The sequence below is a fragment of the Phoca vitulina genome, unplaced genomic scaffold (genome assembly GCF_004348235.1).
Source record: "Phoca vitulina isolate PV1807 unplaced genomic scaffold, GSC_HSeal_1.0 scaffold19, whole genome shotgun sequence".
Taxonomy (NCBI): domain Eukaryota; kingdom Metazoa; phylum Chordata; class Mammalia; order Carnivora; family Phocidae; genus Phoca; species Phoca vitulina.
This window is the reverse complement of record NW_022589722.1, coordinates 31173866-31194187: the sequence shown is the minus strand read 5'-3', so window position 1 is coordinate 31194187 and position 20322 is coordinate 31173866. Positions and strand designations below refer to the sequence as shown.

Sequence of the window (20322 nt, the reverse complement as noted above, 5' to 3'; positions counted from 1 at the left end):
CGCCAGCCCTCCCCGTGGCCAGGCGGCGCGGCCCTGGGCGCCATGTTGCTCTGGAGTCCAGGCGGCCCGGGCCCGCTCCCGGCATAGAGGCCGCATTGTTCCCGTGCCGGGCCCGAGGAGGATCAGGCGGCGGCGGCCAGCACCCGGCGTGCTCCCCGGGGGGGTGAGGCCCAGGGCCCCCCACCCTGGCCGCTCCCTGGGCCCCGGCCTCGGAGCGAGCCCGTTCCAACAGATGCCCCGAGAGGCCGTGCCGCCAGGGCTCGGCATCGGCCTTGTGTCCGAGTGGCCACCTGACCCTGGGCCACAGCAGCTCTCTGAGCCTCAGTTTCCCCATCCACAGAAGGAACAGGGCTAACGACTCCTACCACTCAGGGCTGCTGGAGGATGGAATGAAAAATGCACACAGAGGGCTAAGCACCAGGCCGGGCACCCTGCTGGCCCTCAGGAGCAGGTCACCTTGCCCAGAGGAGCTGCAAAGCTGCCGGGCCGCCATGAGGGCATCGGAGTCCAGAGTCCAGGCATGTCACCACACCCTCTCAGACCATCACAGACTCTTCTGTGGCCAATCCTGGCCAAGGTGGAACGTGCCCGGGCTCCAGCCCTCGGACCCGGTCAGCGGGCCTGAGGGTTTATCGTGGCGCTTTTCTTTGGAGATTTATCAGATTTGGCTGTCTTTTGCTGAAGGCATCTGGGCCACATCTGTGCGGCCATACTGTCTGCCCAAGTCCCTCCCTCGGCCCTTTATGTGGCCAGGCACTTGCTGTCCCTGTGCCCGGTGAGCCACAGGGCTGTCAGTGTGAGACAGGGGCTCCCCAGGCAGGCAGGGCCAGCTCTGTGCTGGAGTGGAGGGCACAGCATGGACTGAGCGTGGCTGGGCCTGCCGTCCGGCTAATGGGCCCTTCTGTCGGTAAGGACTGGGGGTAAGGGACCGTCTAGACACCTGAGCATCTGGGGACGGGAGCTCAGGCTCAGATACGGTCATGCCCATAAAGGAGGGGGTGGGAGATGGCAAGGCGACCGAGCAAGAAGGAAGCAGCCCAGAAGGAGCCCTCTGGTCCTCGGGCTCTGGTCTCACGCACACCGCCACGTGACCAGCTCACCAGCTGATGCCAGAGACAAAGCAGGTAGGATTCCGATGCCATGCGCCTGACCAGGAACGCCGGGAATTCCATTCCAGGAACGGCTTGGTACACCTGCCAACAGCCTGGCCTCCAGGGAGGAGAGGGTCCCCCCCCACGCTCCACGGGGAAAGCCACTGAAAGCCAGGTGGCCATCTGGGGGCCAGCCCCTGACCGAGGAGAGGAGGTAGAACCTGGGTTATGGCTGCAGAGGTGGTGGGTGCCCCTTACCCCAACACACACGCACACAATATCGCCACAGCCAGAAGTGGCCTCGGCTGGGCCAGCTAGCTGCCCGGGAGATATGGCCTCCACCCCAGCGTGGGGCTCAGGACACAACACATCAGTCCGGTGGCAGAACAGCCTGGCCCGAAACAGTTCCTTCTCGGTTGCAACCCTGGGCCATGAGGTTTGGCAGCATCGCCACTGTGTCTCTGGGCCAGAATCCCCGGAGACAAGCCCTTCTCCTCCTGGCCGGGCGGGGAGGGCTCCACAGGTTAACACGCACAGAGCCCGACATGCTCGGGACACATGTGTGTCCCTGCAGGCCGGAACCTGCATGTCTGGCGCCTCCTCGGAGCCCAGGCAGGTCTGGGTGACGTGATGTACACCCAAATGCAACTCGCAGCAGCAGGAAGACTGAAGCCCGGCACCATCGTTTTATTATAATTTAAAATGTAATTATAAAAGGCTGATTTGGATGTAAATATCGCCATTAAACACATGAAAGGCGAATCGAGATTTAAGAGCCTCAAATCAGCAGGTAAATATTTCAGCTAAACGCTCTTCCTGCCATCTGAGATGCCAGAATTAAGGAAGGGCGGTTCACCGCCGAAAAAAAACCCAGCCCCAGCTTTAGAAGCCAAAGGGATCAGGGACAACATTCCTTTTTTAATCTTAAGGGAAAATTCTATCACTCCCTAAAAAAAAAAAAAAAAAAAAGAAGAAGAAGAAGGCTGTTTCACTTCGTACATGCCATGCACACATTTCCAACCACAATAATAATCATTACCTCGGCTGCTCACATGTCTGCTCAGAGAACCAACCTCTCAGCCACCCATGGAGCAGCAGGCCCGGCCGGCGGCTCAAGGGCTGGATTACTGCAGCCACGCGGGTTTCTGACCCGTCCGGAATCCGGCGCCAACAAGTCCGCCATCCAGAATCTCACAGCGAGACCCTAGGGCATTTACTTGTGGAGCTGCCCCAGCTGCCTGAATAAAAGCCCGTGTCAGAGGGTTTTCTGCCTCATGACACACCGATCCAGCCTTTTCCACTTCGATTTTACCAAATCTATACCCGTGGCCTCAGACGTTGTTTCGGTCACCCCCAAAAGAGAGCTCTCTTGATGGCATTTCTGGGGGGCAGGTCAGAGAGACCACAGCGAAGCAGTTCCAGGATCCAAAAAAAAAAAAAAAAAAACCCACCCCAAACCGAAAAATCCCAAGTAAAAGCAGTTTTAAAAAACGAAACCTCATTTTTAAAGCCAAATGTTATCATTTGCCAACAAAGACTTACGGGTGAAGGGGAAGGTTGGGGGGGAGGGGACTCTCATCCCTCACCCCCATTGGGGCCACTCCCTCCCTGGTCCTCACCCGGTTCGCAGGGGCGTCCAGACTGAGGACCCCCTTAGTTGGCAGGGATCCCAGGCCGATTCTCTGCCACAGCCTTCCCCACATCCCCCCAACGCCAGGGAGACGTTCTCAGTTCTGGCCCCAGCCGGATCAGTTCCTCCGAGTCCCTAACGTGAGCCTGGGAGCCGGGCCCTGCTTCTTAGGGCACCTTCCTGGCTGCGGGAGGCTGTGGGTTTAGCGAGAACGGGGCTGAACGCTATCCACCGCGGCAGAGCAGGGAAGAGGGAGACGGCTGGTGCACAAGCCTCAGAGTGAAATTCTGTTCATTTTAGTAATTCAGAAGACATCCATCCAGTGCTAACTCTGGGCCAGTTTGTCAGGAGTTACAAACACCCCCTCCAGCCAGGAAGGGTATTTGAGGGCCGGCGTGTGGCTTCACCACGGCAGGCCAGGCTCTCTGATAACCTGCACACTGCTCCCAACTGCATCGGACAATGGGCTTTGGGAGGAGCAAAGGGCCCCAGAGAATCACAAATTTGTCCGAAATCGCTCTTGATGGCCTCCTCCTCGGAGGATGGACCCTTCCTCTTAAGAGTCCCGGTTTTCTTCACTTCCATTCCAGGATTACCTGCCCCCCCAACCCCCCAGCAGACAAAGGCCCATCGGGTCTGGCCCATGGCAGGGCCCATCCAGCTCACCATCCGAAACCTGGAAACCTGGCTACCTTTCTGGTGCTTGCGAAGGCGCCCCCGCAGCCTTGCGAAAGAGATCACAGAAGGAAAAAATTAAACTTGAGAAAGTTTAGCCTCCACTCAACAAAGAAAGCCAGACGTTCTCACTGAATTTCCAAGAACCATGGGTCAGGGGACTTTCTTTTTTCCCTTTTTATAAATCTCCGTCCCTGACTGGGTTCTCAGGGCCCGTGACACCCAGAAACTCGAGCTCCGCCATCCCAGCCAACGGGACACTGGTCAGCCCTGAAAATAAGTATTTCATATAAAAGATCCATTGTCTTTGCTTGGAGACAGTTGTTGCGTTTTTCCCCTCCTCTGCTCCGTAACATCAGCAAGCGCAACCGATGCCCAGGCTCCTTTCTCGTTCCGACAACTTGTTTTGAGAAAGGGCCATCTTGCTGGGTCTTCCTGAACCATCAGCTAAGAGAGAAAAGCCTCAACGAAGCGTTCTGGGAAACGTATGCTTGTATGCGGCCAAAGAGCAATTAGCTCATCAGTGGTGAAACCCTCCCACCAAATCGCCCCCCACGTTGTCAGCTCCAATACTGGCAGCTGGTGTGGCCACTCTGGACCCCCGAGTGGTGATGGCCTGCCCTCATGCTTCCCCTGGACCCTGAAGAGGTGAGAGGCACAGGTCAGACCCCGGGGTCAGCACCCAAGTGAGCTCCGCAAGTGCCATTCTGGGGGGAGGCTCCACTCCTTCCTCGGTGAACACGTCCCAGGACCTCACGGGGCCCTGCTCCCATCTAGTGTCCCCAGTGCCTCCGAGCCAAGTCCCCGTGACAAGGGAAGCCCGGCTCTGCAAGCTTCCTGGCATTCCACCTGAGAGAAAACATCAAAGTTCACCTTGCACCACCACCTGCGAGGGGGAGGATGGGAGGGGGTAAACTCGTAGGTGTCCTTTCGGGTGAAACCAAAACTGAACTCTCTGTTTCTTAGAAACTCAAAAATATAATCATCACCAGCGGTAAACATGGCGATTACCATTTACAACACCAGCACGCTTTATGGCGTCCCTGCCACGTGCCAGGAACCGTGCTTTGTGGGGAGAGCGCTGTCTGGACCCTCCAAACGCCCCTCTGACGTTGCTGTCATTATTCCTGTGCTAGGGCTCAGGGTACAGGCCCGGGGCGCTAAGGTGCCTTGTCCAGGGTCACACAGTGAGCCAGGGGCAGGGGCCAGATGGGAGCTGCCCGACGGGAGCCAGGACACCCCCCGCCCCCCGTTGGTGGGGTTCCTGCAAGAGTATTCTCCCTTCTCCCCAAACATCCAAACATGCAAGCACACCCTCTAAGCCCAAGGAAAACCAAGCACGATGGTTGTGAGATGTTTTCCTGGCTGGCCTGCAAGGGCCTCCCTCCCTTCCCGGACACTGTCCCTCACTAGGAGCACACGTTGGTTTCCCTGGACACCAGGGAGCACTTGCTCAGGCCGAGGGCCTGTCAGGGTGGCCAAAGCCCTCGGGCCCCTCCCTCAGCCCCAGGGGCTGCCTTCCCGTCAGGCCTCAGCCACACGGGGGCAAAACAGGCCCCAGCACCCTCCTGAGGACGGGAGCAGGCGAGACCGGTTCGCAGACTGTCCCATCAGGTGCAAACCACACAGACCCAAAAAGTAACCCTGCCACAAAACTCCCCGCTGTGCCCGTGGAGCCAAGCACAATGCCATCTGCACCTGCTCAGGTGGTATGTGCACCCGGGCCCCAGTGGCGGCCTCATCACCATAAACTGCCTGTGCCAAGCAGCCGGACCCCACCAGCACCCTGGACACCCCTCACCCAGGATCTGGGGCTTCAAGCGGCCAAAGGCTGGGCATGACTCAGCCCCAAGCGCACGCAGGGAAAGACCTGGGGGCCGGCCCTGGTTTAAAACAAAAGCAGAAATACCAGGGCCATCCTCCCACTAGCCCACCTCAGTCCATGAGACCCTGTCCCCCTGCTTAGCACATTCTATTCAATCCAGAAGTGACAAAAAGCAGGCAGGCGCTAGTTCATTTTCAGAACCTCGACTTTGGTGTGGATATCCTCAAAACTAAATTTTGCCTGGATGGGATATCCCAACATGGTAAGAAGCCCCCCCCCCCGGGGGGGGCCCAAGTCTCCACTGGAACTGGGCTGGCTCCACGGAGCAAGGACAAAGGCAAGACCGGACGGCGTTGGTGCCGAGGCCGTGCCTCCGTCTGGGAGGGTGGGGTGGGGGGAGCACTGTTTACTAGAGACTCTCAACCCCATCACCCTCCGTGTGCCAGGGGCACACTGGGGCCGGGGAGATGGGCCTCTGGAGCTTTGGCAAATAGCCAGCCCCCACTAAGTGGCCCTGGGGGTGCTTCCTTGGATGCTCAGGCCTTTCCCTGCTCCCATAGGCCCGTGAAGAAGCAGCGACGGATACCCCTTGTTTGGGGGTCAGCAGAATGCCACACCTTCCTGCCCATCACGAGATATGTCACAGGTCATCTGTGGACCCGGAGAGAGCATCTCCCGCATTTTGCAGGCGAGGGTCGGCTGGAACTTGAGCTTTTCCTGATTACGAACCCGGTCACTGCCAATGCCAAGCAACAGCTCCCGGCTGGAGAAGCAGGCCTTCGGCAGCAGCAACCCCGTTCCTGAGATCGCTCTTGAATGTCCCACCCGGGTTTCACGTCTGCTAACTGCCTCTGATAGAGTCATAAATAAAAATTCAAAACGTGGGAGGTGAGGATGTGGTATGGGAGGTGGGGAGCATAGCGGCTTAGCAGAAGAGACGGCCCCGGGTCCGGTCCCCAGCACCTAAGCAAACTTTCAGCCTCTGTGCCCGGGGGTTGGCCAGATCTCAGTGAAATGGTCTCCTCTTTCCTCTGGGTTCTTCCCTGGGCTCTAGGGAACCAGGCAGCCTGGGGCGAGGCTGTTGTCAGGCAGGCCTGGGCTACTCGGGCCTCTGTCCACGTTCCCGGAAACATGGCCTTCAGGTGCCAGCTCACAACTCTGGGGCGTTAGGGAAACAGGGCCCCCCCTGCCCATTATTTTGTGGTCAAAGCACCCATGAAGGTTCGCCAAACCACATCAGTAAGATGGGGAGAGCAGAGGGGAAATCGCACCTGTGATAGGATGGTATTAAAAAGCGGCCTTAATCCCGCCCCCCCCACCCCCAGGACGGGTTTCACTTTAACAGGATAGGTACCCGCGAGTACAAACATGCATTTTAAAATCCCAAATGGCTAGAACCAACGAACTAAAATAAAACGAAGACAGTGCTGGCCTGCAGAGACCGCCCTGGCTTCTGAAACCCAACTTTGAAGAAATTAATTTCAGCGTTACCTTACAACCCTGTAATTACGGCAAACACGCATTCCTTCACCCATTTCTTGCTCCCCACAAACTCCCCAGGGCCGCCGGCTGGGCCTGTGTGTGAGCCACCTATAAAGGGGGATTTATTACGAAAAGTTATGAGTTGTTTTTCGTTTTATGCCACCATAAACAAGAGCCCCACACAAGGGCCTTTCACTCAACCGGCCCGGTGGCCGCCAATGCTTGACTGCGGGCCCCCTAAGTCGGCTCTCCATAAATGCTTGACCAGCAGGAAAAAAAAAAAGAAGAAGAGGCGCTTTGGTTGGTTTAGTAGAAGGGAATGAAAGATGTCAATTTTTCAAAAAGGGATTGTAGCTTCCAGATAACCCTTCCCAACACATTACACCTAAAAACAGATGCTTTCTCTTTTTTTTCCTATTCTGCTGAAGATACCTGCTAATGCTATTTTATGTGTCCAACAAGATTCTCTCTGGCAAATGGTCCACACACCTGAGATCAGAAACTGTACTTCACAAATCACAAGTTCCTGAATTTTAATGACGGCCGTGGAGTTCTGGCCAAGCTGGACGAGCTTCAGGTTCAAGAGCAACCTCCCTCCCGGGTCTGTGGAAGGCCGGCCTGCCCTACAGGCTCTTCTTAGAAATCTCTTCATTAATATTTAAATACTCACTACGTAGCGAAAGTGAGAAATGCACTTACCATCCTCAAGAGTCGCCCGAACCCGATCGTGACCCGGGACGCGCAGGTCGACTGCCCTGCCCTTGGCGGAGGAACGCGCCTGGACGCAGCCAGCGCTGCGCGATCGTGCCCACACGCCACAGGCCCCGGGCCGTGGGTCTGAGTCCTGGGTCCCGAACGCTTCCCTCCTTCACGCGTGTAAACCGCAGAGTCGCAGCGCGGGGCCATCTCCCGCAACTCTTCGCAGGGCCGGACGGCCCCGGGACGGAGAGACAGCCGGCCGAGGCGCACCGCCAGGCCCCACTGCCCAGGTCCCGCAGCGCGCCGCGGCTCCTCTCCGGACTCCAGCTTGCCGGTATGGAACCACCGGACCTCTCCGAGGAGCGGCCGGCAGAAGCCGGCCTCCGCGTCCGCGACTAGCGCCTCGAGGGACCTTTGTCCGGGACGAAAACGAAAGCGCGCCGGGCCGGGGGCGCCCACGCCCTGCCGCGGAGGTCCGGGCCGCCGCACTCCGCGACTTTCTCCAAGTTCACGTGCTTCCCGGGCGGGCGGGAGGCGCGGGCCCCAACTTGCAGAGCCGGGCCGTCGGGCGCGCTGAGGGCTGCGGGCGGGCTCGGGGCGGCCCCGGGGCGGCCCGGCGGCGCGGGCCCGGCACAATGGGCGCCGCCGGGCGGGTGGGCGCGGGGACAGCGCGGGCCCGGCTGCCGCGCGGCCGCTCATCTGGCGCGGCCCGGGCGCCGAATGCGGCGGCGGCGGCTTGGCACAGACGCGCCGCGCGCCCGGTGCATGCTAATGGCCGGCGGCCGCGCCATGAATTATTCAGCAGCGGCGCGGAGAGGGCGAGCGCGGCGCGGAGGGCGGCCCGGCCCGCGCGTCCCCCGCCGCTGCGAAGCCGCGGCGGCGACTTCCCAAACTTTCCCCGGTCGGCACCGAGGATGTGGCCCCCGCGGCGCCTCCGTCCCCGCCCGAGCGCGCCGGCCGCGCTTCCCACGTTGCCGCCTATTTTATGTCTTTTGTCTCGGAGTTGGCACCTGTCCCAGAGAGCGCGTTTCCCTGCCCACCCCTTCGCCGCCGGATCGGGGCGGGGGAGGGGGTACGGGGGACCCGGAGAGGAGGGGACGGGGAGGTGGGGGGAAGCAAGGCGCCTATGGGCCCCGCAGCCAGGAGAGACCTCCCGGGGCCAGCGGCCGTGCCCGCGCGCCCGGGCGCCTGTGTTCCGCGGGGGAGGTCAAGGCTTCGGCTGTGCCCGGAATACCAACGAAGCTTCCGAGGGCCCCCCGGCCGTGCCCGCTGCGGGCGAGGACGGGCCGCGGCCCCTCCCCGACTCCCCCCACCCCCTCCGCCGCGCACCCTCCTCCCGGGGCCGGCGCGCGCGGGCGGGGCGGGCGGCGCGAGCAGCGGATTCGCCGCCCGAACCCCGCGCCTCGCCCCGCAGCCCCGCGTGCGCGCCCCCGCGGGCACGCCACCCCCGGCGCTCCCCGCCGCGCGCCCCCGGCCCGCGGCCCCGCCCGCCTACTGGCGCGGTCAGGGGGCACCGCGCCGCGAGGACCCCATCCGCCTCCAGCTTCGCGCCCTGGGGCGGCGCGGCTACGGGGGCGGGCAGGCGCGAGCCCTGGCCCCTGCTCGCCCGGCCGCCCTGGCACCGAGGCGGCTGCCGGAGCGCGCTCGGCGGCTGCGTTCCGAGGCGCCGGCTGCCATGATTGCGGGCAGCGGGGCGCGCGCGCAGGCTCGGGCCCGGCTCGGGGGACCCCGGGCGGACCGACGGTCTCCGGCCTGCGCGCAGAAGCGTGCGCGCCGCGGACAGCGGCTAGGGTCGCCGGCTCGGCACTGCAGGGGCCAGCGTGTGCCCCGGAGCTCTAGACGAGGTCCTGGGACAGGGCTCGGGGTCGACGGCGGCGGCGGGCTTCCCTCAGGGCAGGGTGCGCGCCAGGGCGACCCCGCGGCGGCTTCGCGGACAGCGCTCGTCCGGCGGAGGGAAGGGCGCGGTGCCAGGTGTGGTGGGGGGCGGGGTGCACGGGATCTGGTGAAGTGGAGAGGGGCAGCGCACTGAGCCCAGAGATGGAGGGGGTGCGCAAGGTGCCTGGCGGAGGGGAGGTGCCCTCAGGGTGCCGGGAAGGCGTGGGATGGCGGGGGCACCGTGCCCAGGGCCGCTGCCCAGCTCGGAGCTCGCTCTCTTCCTTCCCCGCAGAAACAACTTCCTGCTCCCCTGGCCCAGGGCGTAGGAGCTGCGGGGAGAAGTTCTAGGCCGCAGCTTGGCTCTCTCGGAGCTGACTACCCTGCAAGACCCCGTGGCCGCGCGGTTCCTTCCCGCGCCCCCCGCCCCCGCCCCGGGGGTCGCGACAGGCTGGGCTCCAGGGTCCCGACGCTGGTTATAATGCTAAGGAGGCCGCAGCAGCTTTTCCTGCCGGCTCCGCAGGGGCGCCCAAGTGGTTTCCCCGCAGAGAGGCCGGCCTGGGCCTCTGGCGCTCGGGGACGACACCGGTCACTATGCTCGGACCCCCTCTCCCTGTCCGGGCATGAACCTCTCTGAGAGCCAGATGGACCTGGCTGTCCCCGGACGCCCGCGACGGGGGCCCAAGTGGAACAAGGCCTCCTGGGCCCCATCCCAATGTCTCTCTGTGCCTGTCTCCCCCCCCCCCCCCCCCAGCCGGCCTTGGCATTCTAACCAGTGTCCCTTGACGTCACATCTCGCCATTTCTGTCAACCAATTGAAACTTGCTCGTTGTCATAAAAATATATATACTTTTTATGCCATTGGTACATTCAAAAGTTCCTCGTGTGCCCTGCTTCCCAGGAAACTCCATTCCATATTGGATTGGACTGCCCAGAAGGGGGGAACTGGCTGCCTGAGGCAGGGCTGGGCTGGGGCAGCTGGAGCAGCCCTGCCAGGGCCTGGGCTGCCCCACCGACCCAGTTTGGAAGTTCTCTAGACCCCTATGACCTTGGCCTTGAATTGTGGCCGGACGACCCCCATGACAAACATGGTTTTGTGGGGAGGGGAAAGGTCCAGGACACATCAAGGCATCTTCCGAAATGGTTCTCCTGGGTGTTAGCCTCTGACTATGGCCTCTTTCTAGGGACAGCTTTTCTTACTCCTCTGAGAAAATGGGCGTTTTATAAAATGGAGGAGAAATGTTTTCCAGTTAATCTTTTCACCGAAACGATTTTGTGACCAACTTTCACTTTTCACAGCTGCTGACAACAGGCGGAACAGAGATAGCCCAAGCAGGGGTGGCTTCACAATGGGGTGGGTTTCACTCTTTCCCCGAGGGAGGTCCAGGGTGGCCCTCCCAGACTCAAGGGCTGTGGGGTCCGGAGCTGGAAGCCCAGGAATTCTGGGTTCCTACTTCCTCAGAAAAGGACGCCCTTGTAGCGGCTTGAGTCGGGGGAACGCTGTTGCCCACGTTATAGCAACACGGCAGAAGGACAGTCTCTCCTGTCTAGCAGAATCCTTGATAATTTTCTTCCCTATCACAATTCGCGGCCCTGACCTGGGCTGTGGGGTAAGAGAACAGGTTCCTACAAGCTGAGTATGTGCAGGGCAGTCCCAAAATGCCGCCCAGAGCCCTCTATCACCTCCTTCTTGCTCTGGCCACACCGAGGAAGAACCCAAGCACCAACTGCTATTACACACCACCCCTCTTGTCCCCCCATCTCTACTGTATGGTTCAACTGCTTTAAAAAACACATTAGACATTCTGTGACTTAGCAACTTTGGGGACTCCAGAACAACAAAATGTTTTTAGAGACTGGCTGAATGCAGACACCTAAACACACTATGTCTCGGGCCCTTTTAATACCAAATCTTGTTTTTCCAAAATAATGACCAAGCTCGGTTAATGATCGAACAGGGATTTTGAAAATAAATATATGGTTACTATTTTCACACAAAACCGTTCCCAAGTGTAAACGCTGGAGATGTGCATACCTTTGTGATAACGTTCACATACACACACACGCACACTGCATCCGACAACTACGCTCTAATCTATTTATAATCACTTCCCTAAGCAGTATAAATATTATAACTAATGTGATATATGTTTTGTGATTAAATTGGTGGATTAAAACATTGAATTTAAAAAGCCACAAAGAAAAAGAGATGATCTTACATTACGCCACTTACAACTTTTGTTCCTTTGGCACAAATACAAATTTGACAACTGTATCATTACTGAAGGCGATGAGCAAATGCTAGCATATTAGCTTTGTAATTTTCACCTGAAATCATTGTATAATCATACCAACTTGCTAACCTTTTTATTAGCTGATTTTTTTCTTGCTCTCACACACAGTAATAAGTTAATTTAATGCCATTTTCCTCCTCTCAATTTTTATTTGGTAAAACAAGAAATTGGATGAGTCAGAACAATACTTGAGAACGCACACTTTTTTTTTTTTATCCCCTCTATACTTGGCAAGGATTTACATATAATTTGGTTGCAAATTCAGAAATCAAATTCTGCTTTATTCAAGGAAAAGAATAGCACTCAGGTAATTCCATTGGACATTATTCAGGTTGGTTTTTTAAAGTCTTTTTCCAACTTGCTATAAAATTACATTCTTCAAAGTAATTAATATTAAAAAGTATGCTCATATTATCAAAAAAGAAACCTAGAAGATTTACTTTGTTGGTGAGTGCTAACGATGCACACAGTTTTCCTTGAAGAAGAACGTGGTCTGTGCCTGTGGGCCACACCAAGCCTAAGGTCAGATGCTCGAAAAAATAAGTCCTAGGAAGGCTCTCGATATACCAGGATGTTTATAGTATCAGACTTATACAGTTACTTTTTCCTGATTTCTCCCCAGATCAGCCTATTTAAAGAAAATTATCAAGGATTCTGCTAGATGGGAATGCAGCTGGTGACTTCCTGCTCTGCCCCTGAGCCCCTGTGTCCCCGACTCAGCCTCCGGCCTCAGAATAGCTTAGGAAGGCCGTGGGCACTCCAGTTTACTCTCTCTTTTCTCAACACAGTGACTTTCAATAGTTAAAAAAAGTCAGTATCCAAGGCATTCCAAGGACTTAGTAAACAGATGATTTAATCTAATTAAAGCAAGCGGGATGCGTGTGAGTGAAAACTTACATTTTCACTTGGGTTTTGAACATTGAACTTGCACACTCAAGAATAATGATGTTTTCAAAGCTGGCCCAATAAGCTTGAGATTGTCAGAGCGTGGCGGCTCCTGGGTAAGATGCCCCTTCTTCAGTCATCCCAGACAATGTGCCCTTTCGGGGGGCTACTGCAAGGCTCTGGGTCCTGCCTGTAAAGGGCAAACCAGGCTTATGATTTTTTTTTCTTTTCTTTTTCTTTCTGTCTTTTTTCTTTCTCTTTTTTCTTTTCTTTCTTTTTTTTTTTTTTTGTCGTTGTTGCTTTTGTCTCAAAGTAGTCTGCCAGTTTGGGATTCCATTTCTATCTGCCTATTTCGTAATAATGGGTACACATCTCTACGCAGGCTTTATTTGTACGCTCTGATTTGCGCACAAACCCATTGGCATCAATTTACCTTGGGTAAGCATTTTTTTTTTTCTTACGAAGATAGTTGAGGAAGGGGCGAGGGGAAAGAAGCCTGCTAGTGTACCTACAGGTAAACCAAGGGAAAGATCATTGAGTGAGGGTCTCGGGCTGGGTAAGGAAATGTGAGCAAGCACAGAAAGGATTCCTTCCTTGCAAACATAATGAAGCATTTTCAAAATCTTTTGCTTTCGTTCACCCCATTTCATGTCAACCTTGGCGTTAGTTCACTAGCAACCGAAATAAAACTCTAGCTATAGGATAAGCATGTTTGAGAAAGAAAACAGAGGGCAGAACTCTATACTAGCAGCCACCCCCCCCCAAAAAAACCCCAGCATGCTGGCAGACCATTTCTGTATCTTCTTTCCTAATATATATATATATATATATATATTATATACATATAATATATATATATATAAATACCCACATATATATGGAACAGACTTAGTGTGTCTGCCCCGACGATCAATAGCATGCCCCATGCTCTCTCCTGACTGATGGGTAGTAACTCCCTACCTATGTATTCACATGTCTGTTTAGAAACATATGAGCAGTTGTTTTGCAATATTCACCACACTTTAGAAGTCCACACATTCACCTTTCATGATGCGTTACCTGTGTATGTATATTAAAAAAAAAAAGTCTAACAACGCTGAAAGCACTCAAGAGGTTTTTTTTTTTTCAAATAAAAGGAGAGCATAAAACAACCAGAAGCCTGCAATAAATATGTGTTCGATCACATATTCATATATATATATATGTGAATATACTGTATATAATACATACATGCTGGTATCAAAAATTTCCCCTTACAGATGAAGAATCACAACGAATCTTTTTCATTCCCAAGTAGTAACAACACAAATCAGAAAAAATGAATTAAGGATGACAGGCCAATACCCCTGGTGATACATGTATACACCAAATACCAAAGTGAGGTCCTCAGCATTATATAAGGAATGAGAGAGAAAAAGCATAGAACAAACTAAAGTTTTTAAAAATCAAAATTAACTCTCAAAGAGAAGTGGGCACTGAATTTATTTCAGTTGTTCAATTCTGCAATCTCTAAAATGGAATCATCACCAATTGGGAAATTGACACTTTCCTAAAGAATTTAGCGTGCCACGTATAGCAAATTTGTATTAGCAATTAAAGACAGATTGGAATTTGGAATTTAACAGTTTCCAGTAGACAGAATTATCTGTTTCCATGAAAATGAAAAACCATCAGAAAATCTGAATAGAATTTCTCTCCCCAGATATCCAAGGAATGCCTTCGTTTCAGTTGAAAAGCCTTGATTTATTTGAAATATTTTTGCATCTTATCGATCCTTCATATGGAGCCTGAAATAGTCATTATTTCAATAACTACATAGTCTTTTTGAATCACATCTAAGCAGACTTTAGCTATTAAAGATTTAAAGCAATTTTAAACTTTAAAAACTGTCACGTTTATTTTTAATTTTTTTAAAATACTGCTGAAAGTCAGTTCAATTTTTTTCTTTCCCCCCGATGAAAGAACTTTAGTATCATTTCTTAGCCATACAGTTCCTCAGTGAGCTAGGTAAATTATAAGCCCTTAGAATAAAGAAGAAGAAAAGAAAGGAAATAAATCCTGATTTCGAACTCAAAAGACTCATTGTTAAATTGCAAAGGACAGCAGGAACGTGTTTTAAAATCAAGATTTCACAGATCCGTTCTTTAAAATGATTGCGAAGAACCCAAGCTGCCTGCACAGTGATCACATGCAGAATGAGGGATTTTTGAGAGGACAATTTCAAGTTGTTTCAAATTTGACCACAGTGGTCTTACTGAAAGACTCCCATTTTATTTTCTTAAAATCTGATATGATTTCACACAACACAGGCAAGTAATTTGCTTTATATATAACGACAGTTTCATTTTCCTGAATGTGTCTAAATATCATAGCTTTTAGGTCTGGTTAACACAAAGACAAGGTTAAAGCTGAATTTTTCACATATGCCCTTTCTACAAAAAGTCAAGAAATGTTTTAGCTAAATTTATCACTGCAGGACAAGATAATATTTAATGGCTGCAAAGAAAAAATACTCAAAAAGAAAGCCGATGCTTTTGTTCTGTTTTGTTTCTTGCTATTTATAGAGCAACTTTTGGTGTAATTCCTAATATTAAAAGGACACGAAGTTCATTTCTCTTAACCAAAAGAAACTGGTAATGTAAGCAATCAGGTAAGGGGTGGCATGGATCTTGAAAATATGAGTCGACATAATTTTTACACGAGGAACCTGTATTTTAAGAATCTATTTCAAAATAAGGAGAGATGTGCACAGGCTTGGTTCTCCACAAGGCTCCCAGGGCTCGTGCCTTTGCTAATATCTTTCCATTAACCAGTTTTTCAACTCTGTATTCTAAATTTACTATGCGATCCAAGGTGGCCCCTTTTGCATCTTCTTGTCTGGGAGGAGTGACTGCCGCCACCTTCCCGCACGCTGACAACCCGAAATTGACAGTCTCTCACACGTAGAACGTTTAAACTTCCAGGAGGGCTCCAAGGCTCACTGGGAAACTTCCCCCACTGGGAAACTTCTCTCGCTGGGAAGAAAAAAACTTCTCAACGCACACCTGGATCTACAGATTCGGAAAAACTAACCAGCTGTGGCCAAAAACCAAAACACTCAACCACCCGAACATGGTCTGCAAGAAACACAGAGCCCTTTGACGCCACGCGAAGACTTGTAAATAAAATAGCTCCAAGGCAGACAGGCTGAATGAGCCTCTTAAGACAGCCAGTTGGTGCCTCAAAATTTAAAATTAGAACATTAAATGTTAACAACACGAGGATATCCTGGGATACGTGTGCGCGCGCGCATGTGCATGCACTTGCCTGTGTGTGTGTGTGTGTGTGTGTGCACATGCGTGCGTATACGTGTATATAGGAATACAAGTTTTGCCACCTTACAGCTTGGAGCTGATTCGAGGTCCTGCTGAAGAGCCCCTAAACCAGGCAACGGGCCGGCCGTCCCCGCATTCACTTTGGGCCACTTCCTTTTTCATTACACATGTGCAAAAACCCAAAGCCAGTGAAAACATAACCTCCTGTAGATAACAAGGACCGATCTCAGATACAGAAAAGTCTTTGCCTGGAATAAATTGTGATTTGTGGATGGCAAAGCAAGTTGACCTCATTCTTTGTCATTCGGACAAAAGCGGCAAGGCCAGTGTTGGGGAGTGAGGCAAGGGGCTGGTGTGCTCTCTGCACCGGCAGCTCTGGGAGCCACGGGGGGCGGATTCCTCTGAGAGAAGGTCACGTTTTGTGGGCTGGGCTGGGGTTTAGGCCCCGCAGACCCTCACCCTAGCCAGGCTGGGCACGGCTGCAGACGGAGTCTGGGCTTGGACTTTGGGATCAACACTCATGGCTCTCGGGCGCCCGGGTCAGAAGGAGGAGGGTCTCTAGACTGTCAAATCCAATCCCCCAAATTGGGGGCCATCTTGGTGTCCTGTCCAGAGGCCTTGAGGGGACGAGGACGTTCTTTATCTTGCTCAATTTCTCACCATGCTTGGCCCACACGTCCTTCTTATGGCTAATGCAGAGGGTTTCGATACCGTTCAGGTCAACAGAAACAGCCGGAGCCTGAAGTCCGGGCCAGGCACCACAGGAGTTGCTAGGAATTTCAATCGTGAAAGAGCAGCCTTATAGTACAGGGGTTTTCCTACGCTAATAAGGATAGCACCTCGAGTGTGTACAGCAAACGCTTCATAATTTACACAGTGTTCTCTCCTGTCTCTGTCTCACGGGATCCTCGCAACCCAAGAGGAAGACAAAACAAAAATTATCATACCTCCCTATAGGTCAGGGAACCTGAGGCCCAAGCGGGTGGAACAGTGACTTGGCCTGATAGCACACAGACCTGGGACCCTAAGGCACACCTGCCACTTTGTTATTTTGGCTTTCTTTCTTTTTTCTTAAACATCACCACCCACCTCTTCCTACTCATACACACATAGGCTTATTTTATAGGTAAGAACAGTTCCCAGGAAAAACAGAGCCCCATTGAAATCTGGGTCCCAGAACTGCCTTAAGCTGGCCAGCTTTGGCGATCCCCCACCCCTGCAGCCAGATTCGGTCATCTGAGGCGTCCACCCTTCCCAGCCAGGTGCATCCTGATCTCCCCCTCAAATCTGGGCTGGGATGAGTCTACCTCCGGTGTAAAATCACAGACACAAGGTTTGCCGCTGGGCCTGCCAGAGTTCTTGTAACAAAGCAGCCTCACCTGAGCTCAGGGGTTGTGATGCTCTCTGTCCACCACCCTTTCTGCCGGGGGAGGGGGGCGGAGGGGGGCAGCATCCTGACAGCAGGGTCTCCCCCGCCATGCAGCCAGGGTGGCTCGGAGCCCCACCTGAGCCTTCCCCCTGCTTTCTGCCCTCTGTGAACCTAGCAGGCCCATGCCAGTCATTTTGATACAAAAGGCCAAGCAGGTGACCAGGAAAATCTCCAAGTCTCACATCAGCACGGAGCACTGATGCCTGGCTGCCTGCAGAGGGGCTCGCTGTGGCAATTCTGTCCGGGAGGGTTGGCCAGGGGCCCGGGCCTAGACATCGGTATTCTGCAGGGGCACACATATGCTGTTCAGATGAACTTATTGCTCCTGAGAACAGAGAAAGGACAGGTGGGTGCTGCGGTGGTGGGGGACCAACAAGGAGGAAGGGGATAAAGAAAGAGGAAACTTGGTTCTTTAGGAAATAGTACTAGGGAAGGTGAGCCTAGCAGGGCATGTCTCCAGGGGGCTTCCCTTTCCAGCAGAGATCTGCCCACATATAGAAATGTCCTTAGCACCTGCCTCGCTCCCAGCTCACATGCATGCAGGGCCCCCCACGTCAACTCCATCCTCACAACAGCAAGGCATGGCCCGCAACTCTAGGACACCAAATCTTCCTGAAGCCAAATTCCAAGCAGGAACATTCCACCCCACAAACAACAAGCTCAGAAACAAGCGTAATATTTTAAAGAGTCTCCCTAGCAAAGCCAAGCAAATGCAACTATGAGATGAATGAGGAGTGGGCCTCATTCATCATGAGCAAGAACTAGAGGCCACTCTGCTCCTCTTCAAAGGCAGAGCCTCCCAAGACTCCTTCCTCTTTTCTTTCTGCACCTCACTACAGGAGAAAGTGCTTTTTTTAAAAAAAAAAAAAAACATAAAAATCTCAAAAAAAAAAAAAGTTACAGGGAACTAAGTCTCAAAAGCCTTTGGGGGATAAAAAGTATAACTTTGTCCAGAATTTGAGGGAAAAACAAAGAACACAGAGGACGTGGAATGGCTAAGGCCCGACTTCAGCGTCAACTGCCTTCCTAACCCCTCCGCACCCACAGGCTTACCTAGAGCTACCCGCAGACTCCACCGGGGCTGTGAGGCCTGGTGGGGGACAGAGCCCACGAGCCGGAGAAGGGTCTGAAGGTTCCCATTTTCCCGCGCGTGGAACTCGGAATTCTGCTTCCCTGGATCTCCTTTTCTTTCCCACCTGCCGGATTCCCGGCAGAAATAAAGAGCAAGAAAGAAAAACAAGGCACAGTAAACCTCTCCTCTCTGCACCTCCACCTAGCCTAAAGGGCCCTGCCTAGAGATGTCTCGTGTTGGGGTGCTGAGGCCCTTCCCCCGTGGCCGTGGTGGCCGCCTAGTGTCTGTCCGCGGGCCAGGCTCATCGGCCACCCGGGGCTAGTCTCATGCAGCCCCGGGGGCCAGAGTCCGGGCTGGGTGCGGGGACACTACGGTGCCCGCACCAGCTCTGGTGGTGGCTTGGGGAGGCCCGCGAGCGCCTCCACCAGGCAGCCCCCGGGCTCGCAGCTCAGGACCGCGGGCCGGTCCACGCTGGCCGGGGCGGGCCCGGGCGGCAGCGGTCTGGGGCCCGGGGCCCGCATCCCGCGCCGAGCAGAGCCCTTAGTCTGAGCCTGCGGCCGGGTCGACCTAGGGTCCGCAGCGCGGCAGGGCGGGGTCCGGGGTCCGAAATGAGTCCTGGAGTCCGAGTCGGAGGCCGCGGCCGGGGCTGCGGAGATAGGAGTCCAAGCCGGGGTCCCGGGTCCGGGTCCGGGTCCGGGTCCGGGTCCGAGTCCGAGTCCTGAGCCGAGCTGGGGTGCGGGGTCAGGGTCTCAGTCCGCGTCCGGGTCTGGGTCCGAGTTCCAGGCCAAGCCAGGGTCCGGGGTCTGAGTCCGCGCGCCGGGGGCCCGGGGTCTGGGGTCCTCCTCCGGGTCCGGGTCTGGGTCTGGGTCCAGGTCCCAGCCAGGGGCCGTGGTCTGGGGTCCACCTCCGCCTCCGGGTCCGACCCAGGGACCCGGGGTCCGCGGCGGCGGCGGCACGCGCCCCAATTAGCCGCGGCGGGCGGTGGGGCGGCCCCACGGAGGGCGAACAAAGGGCGCGACCCCGGGGTCAGGGAGTCGCGGGCCGGGCGGCCGCCGCTTTGTTCGCCCGCCCTGTTTACTTTGCCGAAGTAAAGCGCACAATATATTGACTAAAGCGGATTAGAGGGTCGCGCCCCGGAGGCCGGCGGGACCTCCCAGCCGGGCGCCTCCCGGGCCGGCCGGGCCTACCGCGTGCAGACCCCTTCCCGCCGGCGTCCCCACCCGCACAGGCAGCCGGGGAAACTGAGGCTGCGCCCGCCAGGCCCTGACGGGGGGCGGGGGGCAGGAGCGCGGGCGGAGGGCCGGCCCGGGGCCTGGAGGGGGACTCTGGGGAAGGCCGGCGGGTCCTCGCGGTCCCTGCAGGTCTCGGCTCACCTGCGCCACGTGGCAGCCGGAGCAGAGTCGCAGAGTCCCTCTGAGTGCGCCCCACGGGGCCTTTTAAGCCGACGCGGGGGGGTGGTGGGGTGGGGGAAGCATTGCGTTACTTTCCAGACCCCTGCGTTTTAAAGACTCTACCCTTCCCAGCACTGCTGGTCCTGGAAATTCATTTTACGGGGGAAAAATGACACTTGCTTGAAGGCTAAGGTATTTTAAATGGAAACGTGGACTGATTTTTCCACATCACAAAATCCTGTAGCATTGTGGTTAAAAAAGAAAATCCTCCCCTGGTGTCCTGACACAAGAGATGCTCCCCTGCCTCTCCAGCTGTCAATCAGCAGGTTTCTTAGGATTGCAAAGTAGTATTTTGAGATATGGAAGTCCTGCAAAGTACAGCCGGGGAGAGGAAAGTGTTTTCTTTCTTTTTTCAAAGGCAAACAATGAGTATAAATAAACCAAGATTTCCACCCAAAGACCACAGTTTATCATCTGGCGTTATGAATCCAAAATCTATATGCTTCTCCAGATAGGAACTTGAAGAAACTTTTAAATTGCCAAGCAGTAGAAGCAGAAACCACAACCCCCCAGTCAAGCACGGGGTCTGAACGTAGGTGGTTAGACCAAGTATCCAAGAAGAACAAGAATGCCTTTTTTTCCCTTCCTGATGCTATTACTGCA

At 54.7% G+C, this 20322-nt stretch overlaps 1 protein-coding gene across 1 annotated transcript in view; it reads right to left on the bottom strand.

Annotated features, from left to right (window-relative positions):
• Positions 1–8101, bottom strand: part of LOC116640116 (translation initiation factor IF-2-like) — a 39381-nt gene extending 31280 nt beyond the window's left edge. The window contains exon 1 of the mRNA XM_032416921.1: positions 7403–8101. Coding sequence (XP_032272812.1) covers positions 7403–8101 — 699 coding nt within the window. The remainder of the gene's footprint in view (positions 1–7402) is intronic.
• Between the last annotated feature and the right edge of the window lie 12221 nt (positions 8102–20322).